The 21,566-nt window shown below is 39.6% G+C and overlaps 1 protein-coding gene across 2 annotated transcripts in view; it reads left to right on the top strand.

Annotated features, from left to right (window-relative positions):
* Positions 1-21,223, top strand: part of LOC122788856 (transmembrane protein 150A-like) — a 738,717-nt gene extending 717,494 nt beyond the window's left edge. For both annotated transcript variants that reach the window (XM_044055755.1, XM_044055754.1), the window contains one exon: positions 20,941-21,223. In XM_044055755.1, the coding sequence (XP_043911690.1) occupies positions 20,941-21,158 (218 nt within the window). In that variant the 3' untranslated portion in view covers positions 21,159-21,223. The remainder of the gene's footprint in view (positions 1-20,940) is intronic.
* The last annotated feature ends 343 nt before the right edge of the window (positions 21,224-21,566 follow it).

Below are 21,566 nucleotides of genomic sequence, written 5' to 3'. Positions count from 1 at the left end.
CCCATGCATCAGTACTTATGTAAACCATCTCCAAAGTGTCATCAACATGTTGGCAGGGGGAACAGCACACCCCATCCCTCAGTACTTATGTATACCATCTCCAAAGTGTCATCAACATGTTGGCAGGGAGAACTGCGCACCCCATCCCTCAGTACTTATGTATACCATCTCCAAAGTGTCATCAACATGTTGGCAGGGGAACTACACATCCCATCCCTCAGTACTTATGTATACCATCTCCAAAGTGTCATCAACATGTTGGCAGGGAGAACTGCACACCCCGTCCTTCAGTACTTATGTATAGCATCTCCAAAGTGACATCAACATGTTGGCAGGGGGAACTGTACACCCCATCCTTCAGTACTGATGTATACCATCTCCAAAGTGTCATCAACATGTTGGCAGGTGGAACTGCACACCCCATCCCTCAGTACTTATGTATACCATCTCCAAAGTGTTATCAACATGTTGGCAGGGGGATCTGCATACCCCATCCCTCAGTACTTATGTATACCATCTCCACAGTGTCATCAGCATGTTTGCAGGGGGAACTGCACACTCCATCCCTCTGTACTTATGTATACCATCTCCAAAGTGTCATCAACATGTTTGCAGGGGGAACTGCACACCCCATCCCTCAGTACTTATGTATACCATCTCCAAAGTGTCATCAGCATGTTGGCAGGGGGAAAGGCACATCTTTGGAGATGGTATACTCCATCCCTCAGTACTTATGTATATCATCTCCAAAGTGTCATCAGCATGTTGGCAGAGGGAACTGAACACCCCACCCTCAGTACTTATGTATACCATCTCCAAAGTGTCATCAACATGTTGGCAGGGGGAACTACACACCCCATCCCTCAGCACTTATGTATACCATCTCCAAAGTGTCATCAACATGTTCGCAGGGGGAACTGCACACCCCAACTCTCAGTACTTATGTATACCATCTCCAAAGTGTCATCAACATGTTGACAGGGGGAACTGCACACCCCATCCCTCAGTACTTATGTATACCATCTCCAAAGTGACATCAACATGTTGGCAGGGGGAACTGCACACCCCATCCCTCAGTACTGATGTATACCATCTCCAAAGTGTCATCAACATGTTGGCAGGGGAAACTGCACACCCCATCCGTCAGTACTTATGTATACCATCTCCAACGTGTCATCAACATCTTGGCAGGGGGAACTGCGCACCCCATCCCCCAGTACTTATGTTTACCATCTCTAAAGTGTCATCAGTATGTTGGCAGGGGGAACTGCACACTCCATCCCTCAGTACTTATGTATACCATCTCCAAATTGTCATCAGCATGTTGGCAGGAGAAACTGCACACACCATCCTGCAGGACTTATGTATACCATCTCCAAAGTGTCATCAGCATGTTGGCAGGGGAAACGCACACCCCATCCTTCAGTACTTATGTATATCATCTCCAAAGTGTCATCAACATGTTGGCAGGGGGAGCTGCACACCCCATCCCTCAGTACTTATGTATACCATCTCCAAAGTGTCATCCACATGTTGGCAGGGGGAACCGCACACCCCAACCATCTCCAAAGTGTCATCAACATGTTAGTAGGGGGAAATGCACACCCCAACCATCTCCAACGTGTCATCAACATGTTGGCAGCGGAACTGCACAGCCCAATTATCTCCAAAGTGTCATCAACATGCTGGCGGGGGGAACTGCACACCCCATCCCTCAGTACTTATGTATACCATATCCAAAGTGTCATCAGTATGTTGGCACGGGGAAATGCACACACCAACCATCTCCAAAGTGTCATCAACATGTTGACAGGGGGAACTGCACACCCCATCCCTCAGTACTGATGTATACCATCTCCAAAGTGTCATCAGCATGTTGGCAGTGGGAACTGCACACCCCATCCCTTAGTACTTATGTATACCATCTCCAAAGTGTCATCAACATGTTCGCAGGGGGAACTGCACACCCCATCCCTCAGTACTTATGTATACCATCTTCAAAGTGTCTTCAACATGTTGGCAGGGGGAACTGTACACCCCATCCCTCAGTACGTATGTATACCATCTCCAAAGTGTCATCAACATGTTGGCAGGGCGAACTGCACACCCCATCCCTCAGTACTTATGTATACCATCTCCAAAGTGTCATCAACATGTTGGCAGGGGGAACTGCACACCCCATCCTTCAGTACTTATGTATACCATCTCCAAAGTGTCATCAGCATGTTGGCAGGGCGAACTGCACACCACATCCCTCAGTACTTATGTATACCATCTCCAAAGTGTCATCAACATGTTGGCAGGGAGAACTGCACACCCCATCCCTCAGTACTTATGTATACCATCTCCAAATTGTCATCAACATGTTGGCAGGGGGAACCGCACACCCCATCTGTCAGTACTTATGTATACCATCTCCAAAGTGTCATCAACATGTTGTCAGGGCGAACTGTACATCCCATCTGTCAGTACTTATGTATACCATCTCCAAAGTGTCATCATCATGTTGGCAGAGGGAACTGCACACCCCATCCCTCAGTCCTTATGTTTACCATCACCAAATTGTCATCAACATGTTGGCAGGTGGAATTGCAAACCCCACCCCTCAGTACTTATGTATACCATCTCCAAAGTGTCATCAACATGTTGGCAGGGAGAGCTGCACACCCCATCCCTCAGTACTTATGTATACCATCTCCAAAGTGTCATCAACATGTTGGCAGGGAGAACTGCACACCCCATGCCTCAGTAGTTATGTATACCATCTCCAAAGTGACATCAACATGTTGGCAGGGGGAACTGCACACCCCATCCCTCAGTACTGATGTATACCACCTCCAAAGTGTCATCAACATGTTGTCAGGGGGAACTGCACACCCCATTACTCAGTACTTATGTATACCATCTCCAAAGTGTCATCAACATGTTGGCAGGGCGAACTGCACATCCCATCCCTCAGTACTTATGTATACCATCTCCAAAGTGACATCAACATGTTGGCAGGGGGAACTGCACACCCCATCCCTCAGTACTGATGTATACCACCTCCAAAGTGTCATCAACATGTTGTCAGGGGGAACTGCGCACCCCATTACTCAGTACTTATGTATACCATCTCCAAAGTGTCATCAACATGTTGGCAGGGCGAACTGCACATCCCATCCCTCAGTACTTATGTATACCATCTCCAAAGTGTCATAAGCATGTTGGCAGGGGGAACTGCGCACCCCATCTTTCAGTACTTATGTATACCATCTCCAAATTGTCATCAAAATGTTGGCAGGCGGAATTGCACACCCCACCCCTCAGTACTTTTGTATACCATCTCCAAAGTGTCATCAACATGTTGGCAGGGAGAACTGCACACCCCATCCCTCAGTACTTATGTATACCATCTCCAAAGTGTCATCAACATGTTGGCAGGGAGAACTGCACACCCCATGCCTCAGTACTTATGTAAACCATCTCCAAAGTGTCATCAACATGTTGGCAGGGGGAACAGCACACCCCATCCCTCAGTACTTATGTATACCATCTCCAAAGTGTCATTAACATGTTGGCAGGGAGAACTGCGCACCCCATCCCTCAGTACTTATGTATACCATCTCCAAAGTGTCATCAACATGTTGGCAGGGGAACTACACATCCCATCCCTCAGTACTTATGTATACCATCTCCAAAGTGTCATCAACATGTTGGCAGGGAGAACTGCACACCCCGTCCTTCAGTACCTATGTATAGCATCTCCAAAGTGACATCAACATGTTGGCAGGGGGAACTGTACACCCCATCCTTCAGTACTGATGTATACCATCTCCAAAGTGTCATCAACATGTTGAGAGGGGGAACTGCACACCCCATCCCTCAGTACTTATGTATACCATCTCCAAAGTGTCATCAACATGTTGGCAGGTGGAACTGCACACCCCATCCCTCAGTACTTATGTATACCATCTCCAAAGTGTTATCAACATGTTGGCAGGGGGAACTGCATACCCCATCCCTCAGTACTTATGTATACCATCTCCACAGTGTCATCAGCATGTTTGCAGGGGGAACTGCACACTCCATCCCTCTGTACTTATGTATACCATCTTCAAAGTGTCATCAACATGTTGGCAGGGGGAACTGTACACCCCATCCCTCAGTACATATGTATACCATCTCCAAAGTGTCATCAACATGAGGAAAAGGGAAATTCCTGGCATGCTAGCAATTCATACTTCTGGGGAAAGGCTGGATGGCCGGCAGGTAATGATTGCATAAATGAGTCCGTCACTTTTATTTCAAAAACAAGACAGAATCCTGTGTTTGTGTGTGTGTGTGTGTGTGTGTCTGTGTCTGTGTGTGTGTGTGTGTGTGTGTGTGTGTGTGTGTGTGTGTGTGTGTGTGTGTGTGTGTGTGTGTGTGTGTGTGTGTGTGTCTGTGTGTAGAGACATAGACACAGATATATAGATCAATATAAATATAGTAGGTTGTTGTCTCAAATATTTATTGTATAAACCTACAGGAATCCTTTAACAATACTAACGGTTTCCTTCCTCTACTATAACTGTTAATATTGTAGAGTTGGTATAAATTCCACCTATACACATAACATGACAATGCTTATGAGATACTACTTTTTGTATATCTCTTTCTTTTACTTTAACTGTTAATTCTGTACTTTGAAAGTCTTTTATTGTATTTCTTTCTACTGATTTTGTTCTGTCAGTGGGTCTCTAAAAATGGTCTAGTGGGATTAGTTCTCTACCATGGTTAATAGATATAAACCAACCATCCAGTCATCCAACCAACCAACCAACCAACCAACCAACCAACCAGCCAACCAACCAACCAACCAGCCAACCAACCAACCAACCAACCAACCAACCAACCAACCAACCAACCAACCAACCAACCAATTAACCAACCAACCAACCAGCCAGCCAGCCAGCCAGCCAGCCAACCAATATATAAACTAAGTTAACCTGACCTTTAAGGCATCACATGCTTATTTTTTTCCTAATGATTTGGCTATACCAGTGGCACCATAAATAATGAGCTTGCTCAGAATTTGTTGGCATTGACAGTCTAGAAAACCCTGACATGCAGCCAGACTCCAAAACCTTCAGGAATGGTGTTACCCCTGAGCTTGTGTGGAAAGTATTGACACAAGTGATTCTGAAAGAAATCTTACATGCTCCCTCCAGTATTGTGTGCAAATGAGAATGTAACAAGTTCTTCTAAGGCAAAATCTACACCTGATTGCATAATTGAGAAAGTATACACTGGTGAGGCATTCCTGTACAGTGAGGTGTGCCCAGCTAGACACACCCTTGACAGTAACTTTACCATGTCTCCTAGTAAAAAAGGCATACCTAGTACAAGTATGGCAAATATTATATTCTGTGCTACAGTACAATATACTGGCAATGTCATTGTATATATCAGCTCAGTGTGATGGACAGCATTGTATTTCAGCATTCCATTCTACTTCAAAAACAGGCAAATTCTTATTTATATTTATCTTTTGCTTTCTCCCACTCTACTTTTTTTCTGCTTTTTTTCAACACATATTGTTTGTTACATTTTAAAACATATCCCCCGCATGATGGACTGAGAGTAGCATATTTTGCTATATCCATTGACATTGTGGCTGACCAGTTTGACTGTATACACTTTCATGATTGTATGGCCAGTTGATGACCTCTGGCTATTCCTGTTCCTCACCCTCCCATTGCAGACAGCAGTCCAACATTCCATTGTATTGTGGTTACTAATATACCTTTGACTTCCAGAAATTCTCACAGTTATACTGTTATTTACATAACATCAGTATCCACAGTGGGTCCCTATTAATTTGATGAAGCTTTAGCTTGTTGAACTTTAAAAGATTGACAGCTAAAGATCGAAACAGCCAAACCGCCAATGGCCAGCTAAGCATATTTTTTCTCAGGGAAAGAATTTGCTTGACTGTTAATGGGAATTTGTCCTTTCCCCCATGTGGAGCGATCTCAGAGTTAGTATATTTAGTTAGAGGGGTGTGGGGGGCACAGGCCCCCACAAGGGGGGTGTGGAGGGTGAAGCCCCCACTTAATTCAGGTTGAAATGTTTTTGTTTTGTGTAACGGCCAAGCGAATTCTTTCCATGGGAAAATTTTGCTTAGTTAATCTTTGCAGTTTGGACGTTTTGATCTTTAGCTGTCGATCTTTTGTAGTTCAACAAGCTAAAGTTTCATCAAATTAATAGGGACCCTCCACAGCCATGGTGTCCTACTGCATCAGTTGGCCACGGGTGTTTTTTTGCACCACAACATTCAGCTGTCATTGTGCAATGCTTCCCTAAAAGAGCTCCCCTGCCCTATAGTATTGTGGACTGTGCATTGTATTGTTCACCTGTAGTCAGAATATGCCTGGAGTGTTTTAGGTCTCATAAGAAACCACCATACATGTATAACATGGTTCATTATCACTACATTTTATGGAATTACATTATCTCTGGTTAATGGTTCCGGCACTGTTCAGGGAAGCAGCTGTAGATTCTGCTCTGTATAGTATTAGCTATCTTCAACATCTTCCTTGTTACTTATTCTGGAGTGTGACTACTTCTTGGACACTGACCACCAAAAATATTTTGGCAGACTCTCTCTCAAGTAAAAAGTATAATCCAAGGCAGCGAAGAGCAGCAAGAAACAGCGATGAAGCCAAAGGTAATCTCCACAAAAAGTTTATTCAAACACACAACATAAATTTCTCCAAGTCCTTCTCTCAAACACACGACATAAATTTCTCCAAATCCTTCTCTCAAGCGCTTTCGCTCAGTACAGTACTGAGCTTTGTCAAAATGCAGGGCAGAACAACCTTATTTGTAAGTCTCTTAATGAGATCATGTGCTTTGTTAATTAAAACCAGTCAAGTTACAATTAAAATTAATTGGTGACCAATTTAAAATTAAACAGCAAGATGTTGTATGAAATACATAAAATCCTAAATAAAATACCTTTTGTTAAATATGTTGTAGTTGAAAAATATGTTATTTAAAAGATATATCATTTGAAAATCACAAAGCATTCATGTATAAATAAATAAATATTGTTATATGTTAATGTCCCATGAAACCACATTTGTAGTGATTGATTCTTATAACACTGTTTAGTGTGCAATAAATATTACAATGGAGTACCACGAATAAATGATGTGAGTAATAAATAGTAATAGATAAAAATCAAATGTTAAAAATACAAGAATTAAAAATAAAAATAATAATCAAGTATTAAGTGTTCAAACGTTGTTACATAGATTATATTCCCTATACTCAGAATAACTATAAATATAAAATACAAATAATTTGATACAAATAAGTAATGTTGATAATCTCTTACTAAATGCTGTATGCTATAATTTAACTCTTCTTAGTTTAGAACACTACTTAAATTTGTGTAGTCATTTAACCCTGGCCATTTAGCTGCATCCAGTCTTAGTTGCCATATAAGCTCCCTATATTCCAATTTAGTCTCCCAGTCACCCCCTCTCTTGTCGGGTGTTATCTGGTCTAACACAATGAACTTGATTTCCATATCTGGGCAGGACAAAGAGTGTTTATAAAAAGCATTGGTCTCTTTTTTCTTGGAAATATTGTAGAAATGCTCATAAATTCTTCTCTTTAGAGTCCTTTCTGTTTTCCCAATATAGAAACTTTGACATTTTATACATGAGCCTAAATATACAACATATTTTGCATTGCAGTTAAAATACCCATTAGACCTGAATAGATATTTCCTAGATGGGATGTATATATTATGATCATTCAACATAGCAGTGCATTGTTAGCACATTCCACATTTATAAGTTCCTTTCTTGGATCTACTACCAGTGGTATTCGTCATTTCTTTTCTTTCAAATAGCTCTTTCATGTTAGTACCCCTGCGTCTAACAAATGTGGGTTTAGTTGGAACCTTTGTTGAAAAATCATCATGCAATGTAAGAACTGGCCAATACCTTGTTATTGTTTCCTCTATCAGGTCAGAATTGCTGGAAAATGTGTGTATGTAACTAGTTTGTTCTAGCTGCTGGGTGTTCTTATGCAAGTTAACCACCTGCGGTAACATGCATCCTAAAAGTGATGGGTATTTTTCTTCTCTACATGCGGAAATTTCCATGACCAAATTCTTGATTAGTTTGGCCGGGTAGCCCCTTTCACAAAATTTCTCTTCTAAAAAGCTAACCTCGTTTGAGAAGTATTCCGCAGTGCTACACATTCTAGAAGCATGGATTAGTTGCCCTTTGATAATTCCTTTCTTTTGATAGAAAGGATGACTACTGCTAAAGTGTAGGTAAGAATTAGAATATGTGGGTTTCCTGTATACTCTTGAAGCAAACTTGCCATTGGTGAAATCCTTGATTATAGTTACATCTAAATAGTTCAAACTAGTGTTACTGACCGAGTGTGTAAAGGTCAAAAAGGAAGTGGTAGAGTTAATGTAATTTACAAGTTTCTGAAAATCCACCTCTGTTCCATGCCATAACCAACATATATCATCCAGGTATCTAACATAGTGTTTAATGTGTTTCACCCAGTCTGTGCCAAAGACTCTCTCTCAAGAAAACTGCCTCAAGTTTTTTTTTGTAATCTGTTCAATTTAAATGAAAGCCTAATGGATTACCAGCAAAAGATAGAAAGCTAGGTTGGGTAATATTTGTAGTATTAATCAGGGTGCTTGCACAAATGATAAAGTGTGACATTTATGATTCATCAGGATGCTCACAAATGATACAGTGTAACATTTGTAATTCGTAACAATCTCCATAAATGGCACAGTATAACATTTATAATGTACCTCGGGATGCTAGAAAATTACACAGTGTAACAATTATAATGTTCCTTGGGATCCTCAGAAAGCATACAGCCTGAGAACTGGCTATGTTCTGGTGGGATGGAGGACAGCAACAGTAATAGCTCTGCACAAAGGGGGACCATCAACCGACCCTGATAACTATAGGCCCATAAGCTTGACTAGCCTTATCTACAAGGCCATGGAAATAATCATTACGTACCTTATTAATACGGACAGAGGTAATCTCCAAACTCTGGACCCAACCCAGTTTAGATTCATTAAAGGTAGATCATGTCTATTAAACATGGTTGACTTCTTCGAGAAAGTCACCAAGGCCCTGGACAAGTGAACGAGAGTGCATGCCACCTATCTTGACCTATCCAAGGTATTTGACACAACCCCCACTCAGGTATTGTAGAGAAACTCTCCAATTTGGAATTAACCCCTATATTACCAGATGGGTAGCTAACTGGCTCACTGACAGGACATGTACTTTCAGAGTGGGTGACTTCACTTCTAGGAAAAGACCAGTCACCACTGGCATACCAGAGAGTTCTGTGCTAGGCCCCTTACCGCTCAGAATTTATTTCACAGAAGTCCAGGCAAACATGGATGCCTGTGGTTGACCAGGTTCACTTCTGATTGCAAATTGGGAGCAATTATTGAGCCCCCCCAATGATATTAATATACTGCAAACAGGAATAACACAGATCAATGATTGGTGCCAAAGCTATGGATTAAAGCTAAATGCAAGAAAATGCATTATTATTCCCTTTGAGAAAGATGACATCCCTGCTAATTACATTATAGACAGCACTCCCTAAGTGTAGACTCATTAGTACATGATTTGGGTACTCAGGTTGATAGCAATCTGAAATTTGACCACCATGTATCCACAGTAGTAAGGAAACCCTTCTATGTGGCACATAGGCATTGCATCTAGATATAAGGATGTTATAATTACATTATACTTGGCCCTCATCAGCCCAGTAATTGAGTACAATGCTCCCTTTTGCATGTACCTCACCAGACACATACAAAAACTGAAGAGACCACAGAGGTTTCTCACCAAGAAATTACAGGGTGCACAAAACAAGTTTTACATGGAAAGACTGAAAGCCCTGTACTGTATTCTGTCTCCTACAGGTTGCTAAGGTGTGACTTGTGCCTGGCTTACAGGTCAGTCTCTGGCCCGACCCTGATGGAAATGCTACACATTTGTAAATCAAACTGCAGGAGGGTCACTCTCTCCAGTGATCTTAACTTAGCCTCTGACATGACCAGGTCATGCTGGAGAGATAGATACATCTCCCAGAGACTGCCACTTCTCTGGAATAAGGTTCCATTGTGAAACAGAGCCCCTCCATGACCATCTTCAAATGCAACCTGGATCAATGGATGGGTGACCGCAGATTCACTCTTGGGTGGTGCCCATGTCCGTTCTGGACAGAGGAAATCGGTATTAACTACCATAGACCCTTAGCTCTGCAAACGTCACTCACCTAACCACCAACAATGGGGGAAACTTAGTTTAAATATGGCTAGGCTTGGAAGGGCTCTAGGGGCATTAACCTGGTGACGTCCTATGAACCTATGAACATTTATAATGTTCCTCAGGATGTTTAGAAATGTTACAGACACTTCAGATATGTTACCACCCTGCATGATATTTTTATGCATTATTAATGCATGCCTACTTATATTTATGTGTCTTTATACGTATATATAAAATATATGTATGCATTTATCATTGCCTAGTGACATCATAATATTTCCACAGTTACCTATCAAAACATCTACTCTTCATAACATCTAAACTTCAAAACATCTAAAACTCATAACATCGAATCTCAAAACATTGAAAACTACAAAGCAACTATAAATAACATCCCACACACTGTTTGCTATGTTTATTCAGGGGGGCAAGCCCCCCGCACCACCCACACCCCCCGTAAATTAAATATAACAACTCCAAGGTCGCACTACAGTGATGTTAGGAAATTAACTTTTTTCCCCCACTGTAGTGCGACCTTGAAGTTGGTATATTTAATTAATGGGGGGTGCAGGGGGGCTTGCCCCCCTGCATAAACATAGTAAAAGCTCTCTGGGATGTTATTTATAGTTGCTTTCTAGTTTTCAATGTTTTGAGATTCGATGTTATGAGTTTTAGATGTTTTGAAGTTTAGATGTTATGGTCTTGATCTTTTGAGTTTAGATGTTATGAAGAGTAGACATTTTGATAGGTAACCATTTCAACACATCTTCTTATTTTACTACTTCCTTTTGGATTTAACCATTCTTAGTCTTGTTTTATGTTTCGAAGTCCATTCCTAGACTATATCTTCCCCCATTACCTCTGAACTTGCAGGGTAATGTATCATTCAAAGATGAGCTGCCTTCTAACTCTAGCACTTGCACTATTGCTCTGACTATTTCTGAGTCTGACTTCAGGTCCTTTGATTTTAGAATATGACAGAATGTACACACAGGTACAAATACAATGTATGGAATGTTGGCATGTAACAGAATGTATACACAGGTACAAATACAATGCAGGGAGTGTTGGCATGTAACAGAATGTATACACGGGTACAAATACAATGCAGGGAGTATTGGATTGTAACAAAATGTATACACGGATACAAATACAATGTAGGGAGTGTTGGTATGTAACAGAATGTATACACGGGTACAGATACAATGCAGGGAGTGTTGGCATGTAACAGAATGCGTACACAGGTACAGATACAGTGCAGGGAGTGTTAGCATGTAACAGAATGTATACACAGGTACATATATAATATAGGGAGTGTTAGCATGTAACAGAATGTATACATGGGTACAAATACAATGCAGGGAGTGTTGGCATGTAACAGAATGTATACACGGGTGCAAATATAGTAGAGGGAGTGTTAGCATGTAGCAGAATGCATACACGGGTACAAATACAATGCAGGGAGTTGGCATGTAGCAAAATGTATACATGGGTGCAAATAAAATGCAATGTACAAACAGATGATTAGGCAAGGCACTTCTTCAAAACATGCAGTACCTGGAGAGACTATATACCATTGCTTGTCACTGTTGAAATTACAAGACAATTTTGCCGGGGGGGGGGGGGGGAGAGACAGTACACTGCACTACATGGGGAGGTACACATCTTCTGGAAATACATTAGAAATGACCGGCAATCTTTCTGTATTGTTCTATTACCTCTCTTGTGATAGATGATAGCATTTATATTTCTAGTAACTGTTATTCATAAGTTCTTTTCCTCTTCTGAAGGGCTATCTGACTTGGAAACAAATGGAAATAAGTGGCCACACATTCTCTTGGAGCATATGAAATGCAGAACCCATCGCCTGTATGTTAGTTATGATGCTGCATACACTCAGTACTTAGGTAATAGTACCCTTTTAGAAAATGAAGTACAACAAAAAGAATGACGGTGGACAGACTGAGGGAGGTATTCCACAAAAGGAGGAATAATGATCAAGTATTCACAGCACACACCTGGAATAATGATCAGGTATTCACAGCACACACCTGGAATAATGATCAGGTATTCACAGCACACACCTGGAATAATGATCAGGTATTTGCAACACGGACCTGGAATAATGATGTGGTATTCACAGCACACACCTGGAATAATGATCAGGTATTTGCAGCACAGACCTGGAATAATGATCTGGTATTCACAGCACACACCTGGAATAATGATCAGGTATTTGCAGCACAGACCTGGAATAATGATCATGTATTCGCAGCACACACCTGGAATAATGATCAAGTATTCGTAGCACACACGTGGAATAATGATCAAGTATTCGTAGCACACACGTGGAATAATGATCAAGTATTCGTAGCACACACATGGAATAATGATCAAGTATTTGCAACACAGAGCTGGAATAATGATCCAGTATTCATAGCACATACCTGGAATAATGATCAGGTATTTACAGCACACACCTGGAAAAATGATCAAGTATCCATAGCACACACCTAAAATAATGATCAAGTATTCATAGCACACACCTAAAATAATGATCAAGTATTCATAGCACACACGTGGAATAATGATCAAGTATTCATAGCACACACCTAAAATAATGATCAAGTATTCATAGCACACACCTAAAATAATGATCAAGTATTCATAGCACACACCTAAAATAATGATCAAGTATTCATAGCACACACCTAAAATAATGATCAAGTATTCATAGCACACACCTGGAATAATGATCAAGTATTCACAGCACACACCTGGCTTTTATGAGGCATATTTCCCTATGGAATTACATAAAAAGATCAGTGTTTGTCACTGTGCCTCAGCTGAACATGTAGTGCCTAGTGCTAGGAGGATGCCTTGTATTTGTTCGAATGTTTATGTTAAACTCATTCACTCCAATGGAGTGCTGGAACTTCCAATGGGCGGAGCCAAAGCCTTTTGACAGAATCAAATGATGTCCTCATATTTCAAACAATTGTTCATATCTTTGGGATTGTAGGGGTAACTAAATAAGTTTAAATATCAAACTCTTCAGCATAAATTATTTTCACAATGGTAAGAAAAACAAAAATATCCAAACCCAGAAAAAGCTGAATGGAGTAAATAACCAGGAGCACTGCACCAAAAATAAAGATCCAACAGTTTTATTCCACCACAATAAGAGTTTAGCGCTTTCTTCAAAAGTACATAAAATTGACTTCTTCAGAACTACATGACACACATAATCAGATCTTTATTTTTGGTGCAGCGCTCTTGGTTATTTATTCCATTCAGCTTTTTCTATTTTTACAATGGTAATATTCTTTAGGTTCTAGGTATTAAACCGAATTTTTATGTCACAGTAAACACAGTAACTATTAAATTTGTAATATTTTGTAAACAGCGTATAATATCTCAGCAAATACTCAAGTTACACACATACCGTCAGCAGCATTTTATTCATCTAGCTGAGAGCTTTCATATGAAGCTAAGGATTTCTGTCTGGTTGTTGTTATATTTAGAAAAATGTGAAATGTATATCATATAAATTCATATCATAAAAACAACAGCTAATATCTATTTACCTGCTCTAGGCAGAGGTGAAATATTAATGCAGTTGAGTTTGCCATTGTGTAAGCCTTGTACATAACATGGTTTTGAAATTATTGATGTAAATATGAACAAGCAATTTTTGACACCTAGAGGCGTCAGTAGGTGTTAACTGCAGATGCACCTGGAGGCGTCACTCAGATGTAATGAGTTAAAAAAAAAATAATGGATATTTTATCTAAACAGTTGTTGAATTTCATTAGAAAATCTTCACTCATTGGAATGCTTAGTGTGAGAAGTGGAGTTAAAATATAACAAAAGGTGATGTGGGTGTTGAAGTTCCCAAGTAGCAACCCTTATTATATATTAGAAGTAATTTTTTTCATTGGCTCAATGAAAATTCAGATCTGCAGTGACGACACTGTCAGTTCACTTGGCATGAATGTTGGCACTTTGCTTCCATCAGCCTGTTCGTTGTTGGAAACAAACTTAAAAAGGCCACAGACAGTGGTTGAATGCCATAATCTGTGGCAGTTTAAGGCTATGAGCCGTTAACCAGGCTGCACCCTGTAGACCAGATTCTGTCAGCCTCCATTTCACTACTGTCTGACTTCCACAAAATAACTTATTCAGAGTGTGATCCTAGACTGACCCAGAAAAATGTTCATGCGGATCAGTGTTATAACCTGGTTTACAAATAGAAATAACCCTTACATAAATGGGCCTTAACAAAAATATTTTTTTTACAAACTTGCAGTGTTAATTTATGTCCTGCATGTGTTCTTTGCCTAAAATACACCGTGTCTCAGGTTTAGTTTTTACTTAGCAGGAGGTCATTTGTGGGAATTAGAATGGCGATCTTTGTATTTAAATCGTAAGTGGTTTTGTTGTACTACATTTCTTTATATACCTGTTGTGTGGCAGTCACTTGACTCTTAGGTTTATATACCTGTTGTGTGGCAGTCACTTGACTCTTAGGTTTATATACCTGTTGTGTGGCAGTCACTTGACTCTTAGGTTTATCTTATTTCTGTGCAGAGTTTATAAAGTGAATCGAAATCACTCATTATTTTCTTCACGTTAATTTAAATGAACTCCCCCATCTTTAGTTCTTATACTGTTTGTTTTTCCTCCCTAAGGTATTTCACTTCTTCGCCAGGCTACCTGGGTCTGTCCTCACACTTTAAAAAAACATCAGCTGTGTAGTGGATTCTACCCAAACACTTTCCACAGACACCTTTGCAAGGGAAAAAGCAAGAAAAAAAAGAAGGTGCATTTCCCATTTATCCTGCTAATTGTGCTTAGTGTCTTACACTTCTACACCATAAAAGTGGTGGAACAACATACATCATACAATTATTAGCACTGCCTCTTTTCTGTAAGATCTCATTTATGAACAACTCACAGGTTTGTTCTGACCATTTTTGAGCTCAGTGTTATACACACGCCTTGACTCATTAGCTCCCAAGACAGTGGGAGTTATCGCCTGCTTATGCCTCCACCCACCCTTAATTCCCCAGCTACCCCCAGGCCACCCATTTTATTGCTCTGATCTCTGCCCTCTGTTACACCCTCCAGACACACCTCTTAAAAACCGTGTAACCTTCTTATCTCACTCCCTTCATAGTCAGCACTACAACATTACTGAAAGCCTTAACTCGCACTTACAACTTCCTGTTGAAACACAGCACACAACTAATCAGTAAAATGTTTCTCTTTCCATGGCTTACCCTGTTCTACCTGTTACTTCTTTCCTCTTCACCTTCCTCACCCCCTACAACCAATAATGAACAACTTCAGAAAACACTTACAAATAATTGTCCTATCACCATGCATTACCCCCGCTTCCATAACTTCCTCACCAACAATAACATTGAACCCAACCTAGGCCGAACAACTCCTTTTCCTCAACATCACATGTGCTGTCTTCCTACACTGACCTGTGCCCTCATCAAGGCACACCACATAAGAAACAAACTAGACTAAATAAGTGCTTTTATTTCCCACCACAACCCAGACATTCAAGCAGTCACAGAATCCTGGGTCAAAAAAAGACCCCTCCCCAACTTTCAACACTTTCTTTCCAACCTATAAGTATGTGAATGATGTCAAACCAGGTAAATGATCAGTTGAAGGCTCTTTCATTTTGTACAGAAATAGCCTAAACCCAAAAGTCATTGCTCAAGGAAACTCTATCTCAGACTCCAGTCCTAACAGGATTCCCCTAAAATTTCCAACTCATAAAGGCAAACCATGACTGATCACTACAGCTTATCTACCCCCCACTTCACTAGATAAATTCAAATCACTCATCACTAACATCCTTAATAACTGTCCCAAAAATAATAACATAACCATTCTAGGTGACTTTAACCTTAATTGTCTTGGTCGTCTTTTATCTGACATGGATAGTTTCCTGCAGACCTAGGTCTCTTTCAGTTCATAAAAGAACCAACAAGACCTAACTATATGTCCTCCACACTCTCCATACTAGATCTGATTGCTACAAACATGCCCGTCTCCATTTCCAGCATGAACATTTTGCCTCCATCACTAAACAACCATTGTCCAATCACCTTTACAATTGTCAATCATCCTATAAAATTAACACCAATATCAAAAGCTTTCCAAAACCAGAATAATGCAAATATACACAAACCCAGAACCTTTGTCACAGCCCACAAATGGAACAATATACTCTCCTTACATGACCCTAATACAGATGCCATAAGCCTAACTAACGTCCTGCATCAGCTGCATGACAAATTCTTCCTACATATCCACAGGCTTTATATACCCACCAAAATCGAATGTCTATCCACTGAACTCAAACATCTTTTAACTATAAGGGATGAAGCATGGTAAAAATAGAAACAGACCCCCACAAATGTCAGCTGCACCTCCTTTATAGTCTTGTATAACCTAGCCAAGAGGCCCATCAGAAGGCACAAAAGAGACCTCCAAACAAGGAAACTAACTACCCTCAAACATTCTACAAAAGAGTTTTGGAAAAAGGTTACCCTGCTTACAGGAAAACCTCCTCATGATACACTGTCTACAAACACCATGCAATGTGGTACAGCAAAACTTTCTTTGGAAGATTTCCTTAAAGAATTTAGCAATCTCCCATCAATACACTCCATACCACCAAGTGATCATGCATTTCCCACCCCCTCCCCCCACTGCCATTCATCCCTCTTTTCCTCTTTAAATGTATACATCCAAACATACCTCTCAACTCTCTGGATTTTCACAAAATGTGCAGATTTTTGTGTCATATTTTTGGTCTGTTCCTCATAATAAATGTGTGGCTTTCTGGCAAGTCACTGAGGACTGGAAGTCACTAGATAATGACATACATCTGGGTTTCAGTCATAATAACTATCAGAAAATACATGGTAAAACAAATCCTGTTATTCTTGCAACTTGCTAAGTCTATAAGCCATATTTTAGGGCCTTTGTCCTTCCATTATTTTAGGCTTTATCCAGATTTCTTGTGCTAAGAGGTTGAGAGGTATGTGCCCCAAAGAAGTCTCTATTCTGCTTGAAAATATTTCCACTCCATCCCTCCTGGATCTGACAACATAAATCCCTGGTTCGTGTATCACTGTACACAGCATCAATGTCTTCATCTCATCCACATATATAATCTACGTCTCACACAAAACATTATACCACAGATTTAGAAAAGTGCTCTAATTAAACCCCTCCCAAAGTGAACCAACCCAAAAGATACCTCTCATTTCCATCCAATATCCATGCTCCCAATTCTGGGTAAACTCCTTGAATGGTTAGTCTATACCCAACTCCCTCATCCTCTCTCTCTCTCTCTCTAGACAGATATTTATAGATATACATATATATATATATATATATATATATATATATATATATATATATATATATATTCCTGTAAACAACATGGTTTCTGACCTGGACCAATTACTATGACAACACCATGGTCTCTAACTGATGACATCCTGCCAAACTAAGACTGGCCTCCTTAGAGGTGCCCTATTTATACATCTGACAAAGGCTTTTGACCTCATTGACCACTGTCTTCTCCAAAACAAACTAATTGAAATTGGTATCAGTCCAGATACTGCTCCCTGGTTTGAATTCTTCCTCATTGACAGACACTTCAGAGTTAAAATAGGATCCTCCCAGTCAGAATCTGCACTGATTACCAAAGGTATACAACAAGGATCCATTTTTGTACCACAAGGACCCATTCTTGTCTTCTACTCTCCCCCATATTCATTAACAAACTTCCATGGGACGTCCCTCCATTCCCACATATTCTCTGTGTTGATGATGTGGTCATTTTCACGCACCAGAATTCAGTGTCAACTCCAGTCAAACATACATGAGCTCCGCCAATGGTTCACAAGTCATAAACTACTTCTCAACCCCACCAAGACTAAAACTATGCTTTCTGAAACTCCACAGAAAATTCACTAAGGCCCTGATACTTTAACTATCTGTGATCTACAGTACACAGCCATTCCATAGAGACAACCTCCATCTTCAAGTACCTATGACTATGGCTTTATCAGCCACTAAACTTCCATTTCACAATGACAAAGTGAGAGCCAAAATAAACTCCCTTCTCTTCTGGGCCAAACAGATCCCATCCAGCCAGAGCAGCCACTGGCAAAGGAGTTCTCCTTTCTCAACTTAAATATGGGCTTCCAGTTGTTGCTTCTGTCTCCAAGAAAAGCATTGTCACACTCCAGACTATCTCTAACAGCATCTTCTGATTCATTATAAACTCACCTGTCTGTGAGCATCACTGTATTACAGTAGAAAAAGCCAAATGGTTACACACAAAACAAAGATTTAACCTACTTTTAGGATCCCAGCTCTGCAAACTACTCCAGCTCTACACATGTACTCCTCTTGCAGCTGGACTTCAAGAAAAAAACTCCTCATACATCCTGAGACATGACTCACAAGCTACTCAACTCTCATTATGCCTAGAACCAAACTCCACAGCACTGCACATGCTCTGTCACACCAACTCTCATTACTCCAGAACCAAATCTCACAACACTGCACTTGCTTTGTAATACCAACTCTCATTACCCCTACAGCCAAACCCCACAGCACTGCACATGTTCTATCACACCAACTCTCATTACCCCTAGAACCAAACTCCATAGCACTGCACATGCTCTGTCACACCTGCTCTCATTATCCCTAGAACCAAACTCCATAGCACTGCACATGCTCTGTCACACCAGCTCTCATTGCCATTAGAACCAAACTCCATAGCACTGCACATGCTCTGTCACACCTGCTCTCATTGCCATTAGAACCAAACTCCACAGCACTCTTATTACCCTGAGAACCAAACTGCTTTTTCCTCTCAGACACCTACTCTTTGGCATGTTCTCCCCATTGACATTAAGGAAATCAACACTTATTCCAACTTTAGAATTCAACTCAAAAAGCACTTTTTATCCAAGACAAATGCTCCTGTTTCAAAACAGGGCATATCATCTAACTTATGTCCTTTCTGAGTCACTTCTCCTCTCAAGATTCACTGCAGACTGACACACTTAAGAAATAAATCTATTGTACATTTCACTCTGCTTGACTTTTACATTGCACTGTGCTTGGTTTTTATACGGTATATATGCACATTTTTTTCCATGTGGTTGGTCTGAACTATTCTAATGTTGCTTAGAGTTCTATATTTTTAATTTGTAAAGTGTTTCCTATTTCACCATGGCTGACCCCGAGACTGGTCAGTATTGATCAGTGCACTTTCTTGGTAAACAAATATAAGTAAATAAATAACTTAGTAAATGAAGAAACAAAAGGGCATCCAAGCAAAGAACAGAAATTATTTTAAAATCATTTATTGGAAAAACAAAGAAGCAAACAAACACGGAGTTTATTATTGCAAACGCTCACTGACATTTGTTTTTATAGGCAAAGTATTATTTATTTTAAGGTTATTTTAGCTTATGCTTGTTTATCAAACTTTTTTCATTTATTGAATGTTAAGCAATCTGTTTACCAGGTGATTGTTATTAATCACATAATAAACACTTCATATTTTATTTACTTTCTTAAAGCAGTTTTCTTTCTACAAAATTGTCTTCATTGTGTCAGATTCAGTACAGAGTATCAGTTAATCACAGTTCTGCAAAATCTACAAACTGTAAAATACTTAGGAGGTTTAACCCAAATACAGAAGGTGTTTTCTAAGGGGCAGTCCTGCATTTCAAATGGACATCCCCAAGTAATGGCATTACATACTAGTGTTTACGAATGTTACATGGAACAAGAACCATTAATGATCATATGAAATCAGATAAATTTAAACTAACTTAATGCCACCCTTAGGAAGAGAGAAATGAAGGCAAATAATGCTGAAATTATTTCTCAGATTATAAAGTCATGGTAATTCATGATTGTTTACACTAAAATTTAAAGACTATATAGGCTGGTATTCTAAACCTTTTAAGACATATTGAAGACCTTAATAATACAAGCTGGTGTTATTGTATTTCCTCACAGATTTATTTATTTGTATTTGTTTACCAGGAAAGTTAGAGTAAGCCTTCCAAGATATCTTTTCAGTGAAGGCACCAGGAGAAAAGCTTGACATAATACAGTAGCAAAGTAAATAAATCATTGAAATTAGTACAGTCACGCCATTTGTAACACTGAGCAGGGCTCAAGAAAATTACATTATTTTTATATACCACAAGCTAATTTAGAATAACTTATCTAGTGACATTCTGATAAACCATAAAATAATTAAAAAAACACTAGATTGTGTTACTTAGTGCTTTGCTAACCTTGACATTTTCTGAATACTGGCTTATTTCTAAATGTCTGAATTCTTAAATGATGATATATATGTCTCTATATTAACAGCGTAAGCAGGAATATCTGGATGGTAAGTGTTTTCAGCCTAATCCTTATTGTTCTAAAGTTGTATGTTAATATTTATGTATAATGTTTGTGTGCATTTACAAGGGGATACATGCAGAAAAATCAAATTAAAGAAATCTGTAGAGAATGTAGTTATGGACTGATTGTTTTCCTTAATCTGCGTTAACAGATACAATCCTTTTTGCACAGATTGGCCTCCATCTGCAACAGCTGTCTGCAGTATTTGAATGGCTCCAATGTACAAATATGCATGTGTTTCTAGTAACACTGATTTTTGACTTTCACTGTTTCCGCAGTTCAATGTTACAGTCTCTGACAGGCAAGCGTGATGAAGAGAAAGCTTTAATTATTTCCAAAGACACAGCATCAGAAATGTATAGCAAATAAAGCATCTTGTAACTTAGTCCTGTCTTTCATTATTGTTTCTAAAATGAATAAATAGTTACAATGTGTGTATTTTAGTCCTCACTGCAGTATTTCATTTGAATCCAGTATGTTTAAGAAGGATAATGATAAAAGATGATTATTTCCATGGAGAAAAAATATTTATATAATAAATTTGTTTGAGATCTGTCATTCTCAAGTAGCCATTTTATCCATTTCACGGTCATGGGAGGTTATAGCTGTAGCCTATCCTGACAGTCTGAACTGGTAAAGGAGATATTGAAGAATGCATAAATTAACGTGTCTCTATTTATCTATACAATACAAATAAGTGTGCACACACAAATTATTCATAAATCCAGAAGAAGAAGAAAACAATACCAAATTTGTTTCTGCCACCACGTTTTAGCC

The sequence above is a fragment of the Protopterus annectens genome, chromosome 14.part0 (genome assembly GCF_019279795.1).
Source record: "Protopterus annectens isolate FY-2018-M chromosome 14.part0, PAN1.0, whole genome shotgun sequence".
NCBI classification, from domain to species: domain Eukaryota; kingdom Metazoa; phylum Chordata; order Ceratodontiformes; family Protopteridae; genus Protopterus; species Protopterus annectens.
Note: the sequence above shows the minus strand (reverse complement) of the source record. Positions and strands in the feature narration are given on the sequence as shown.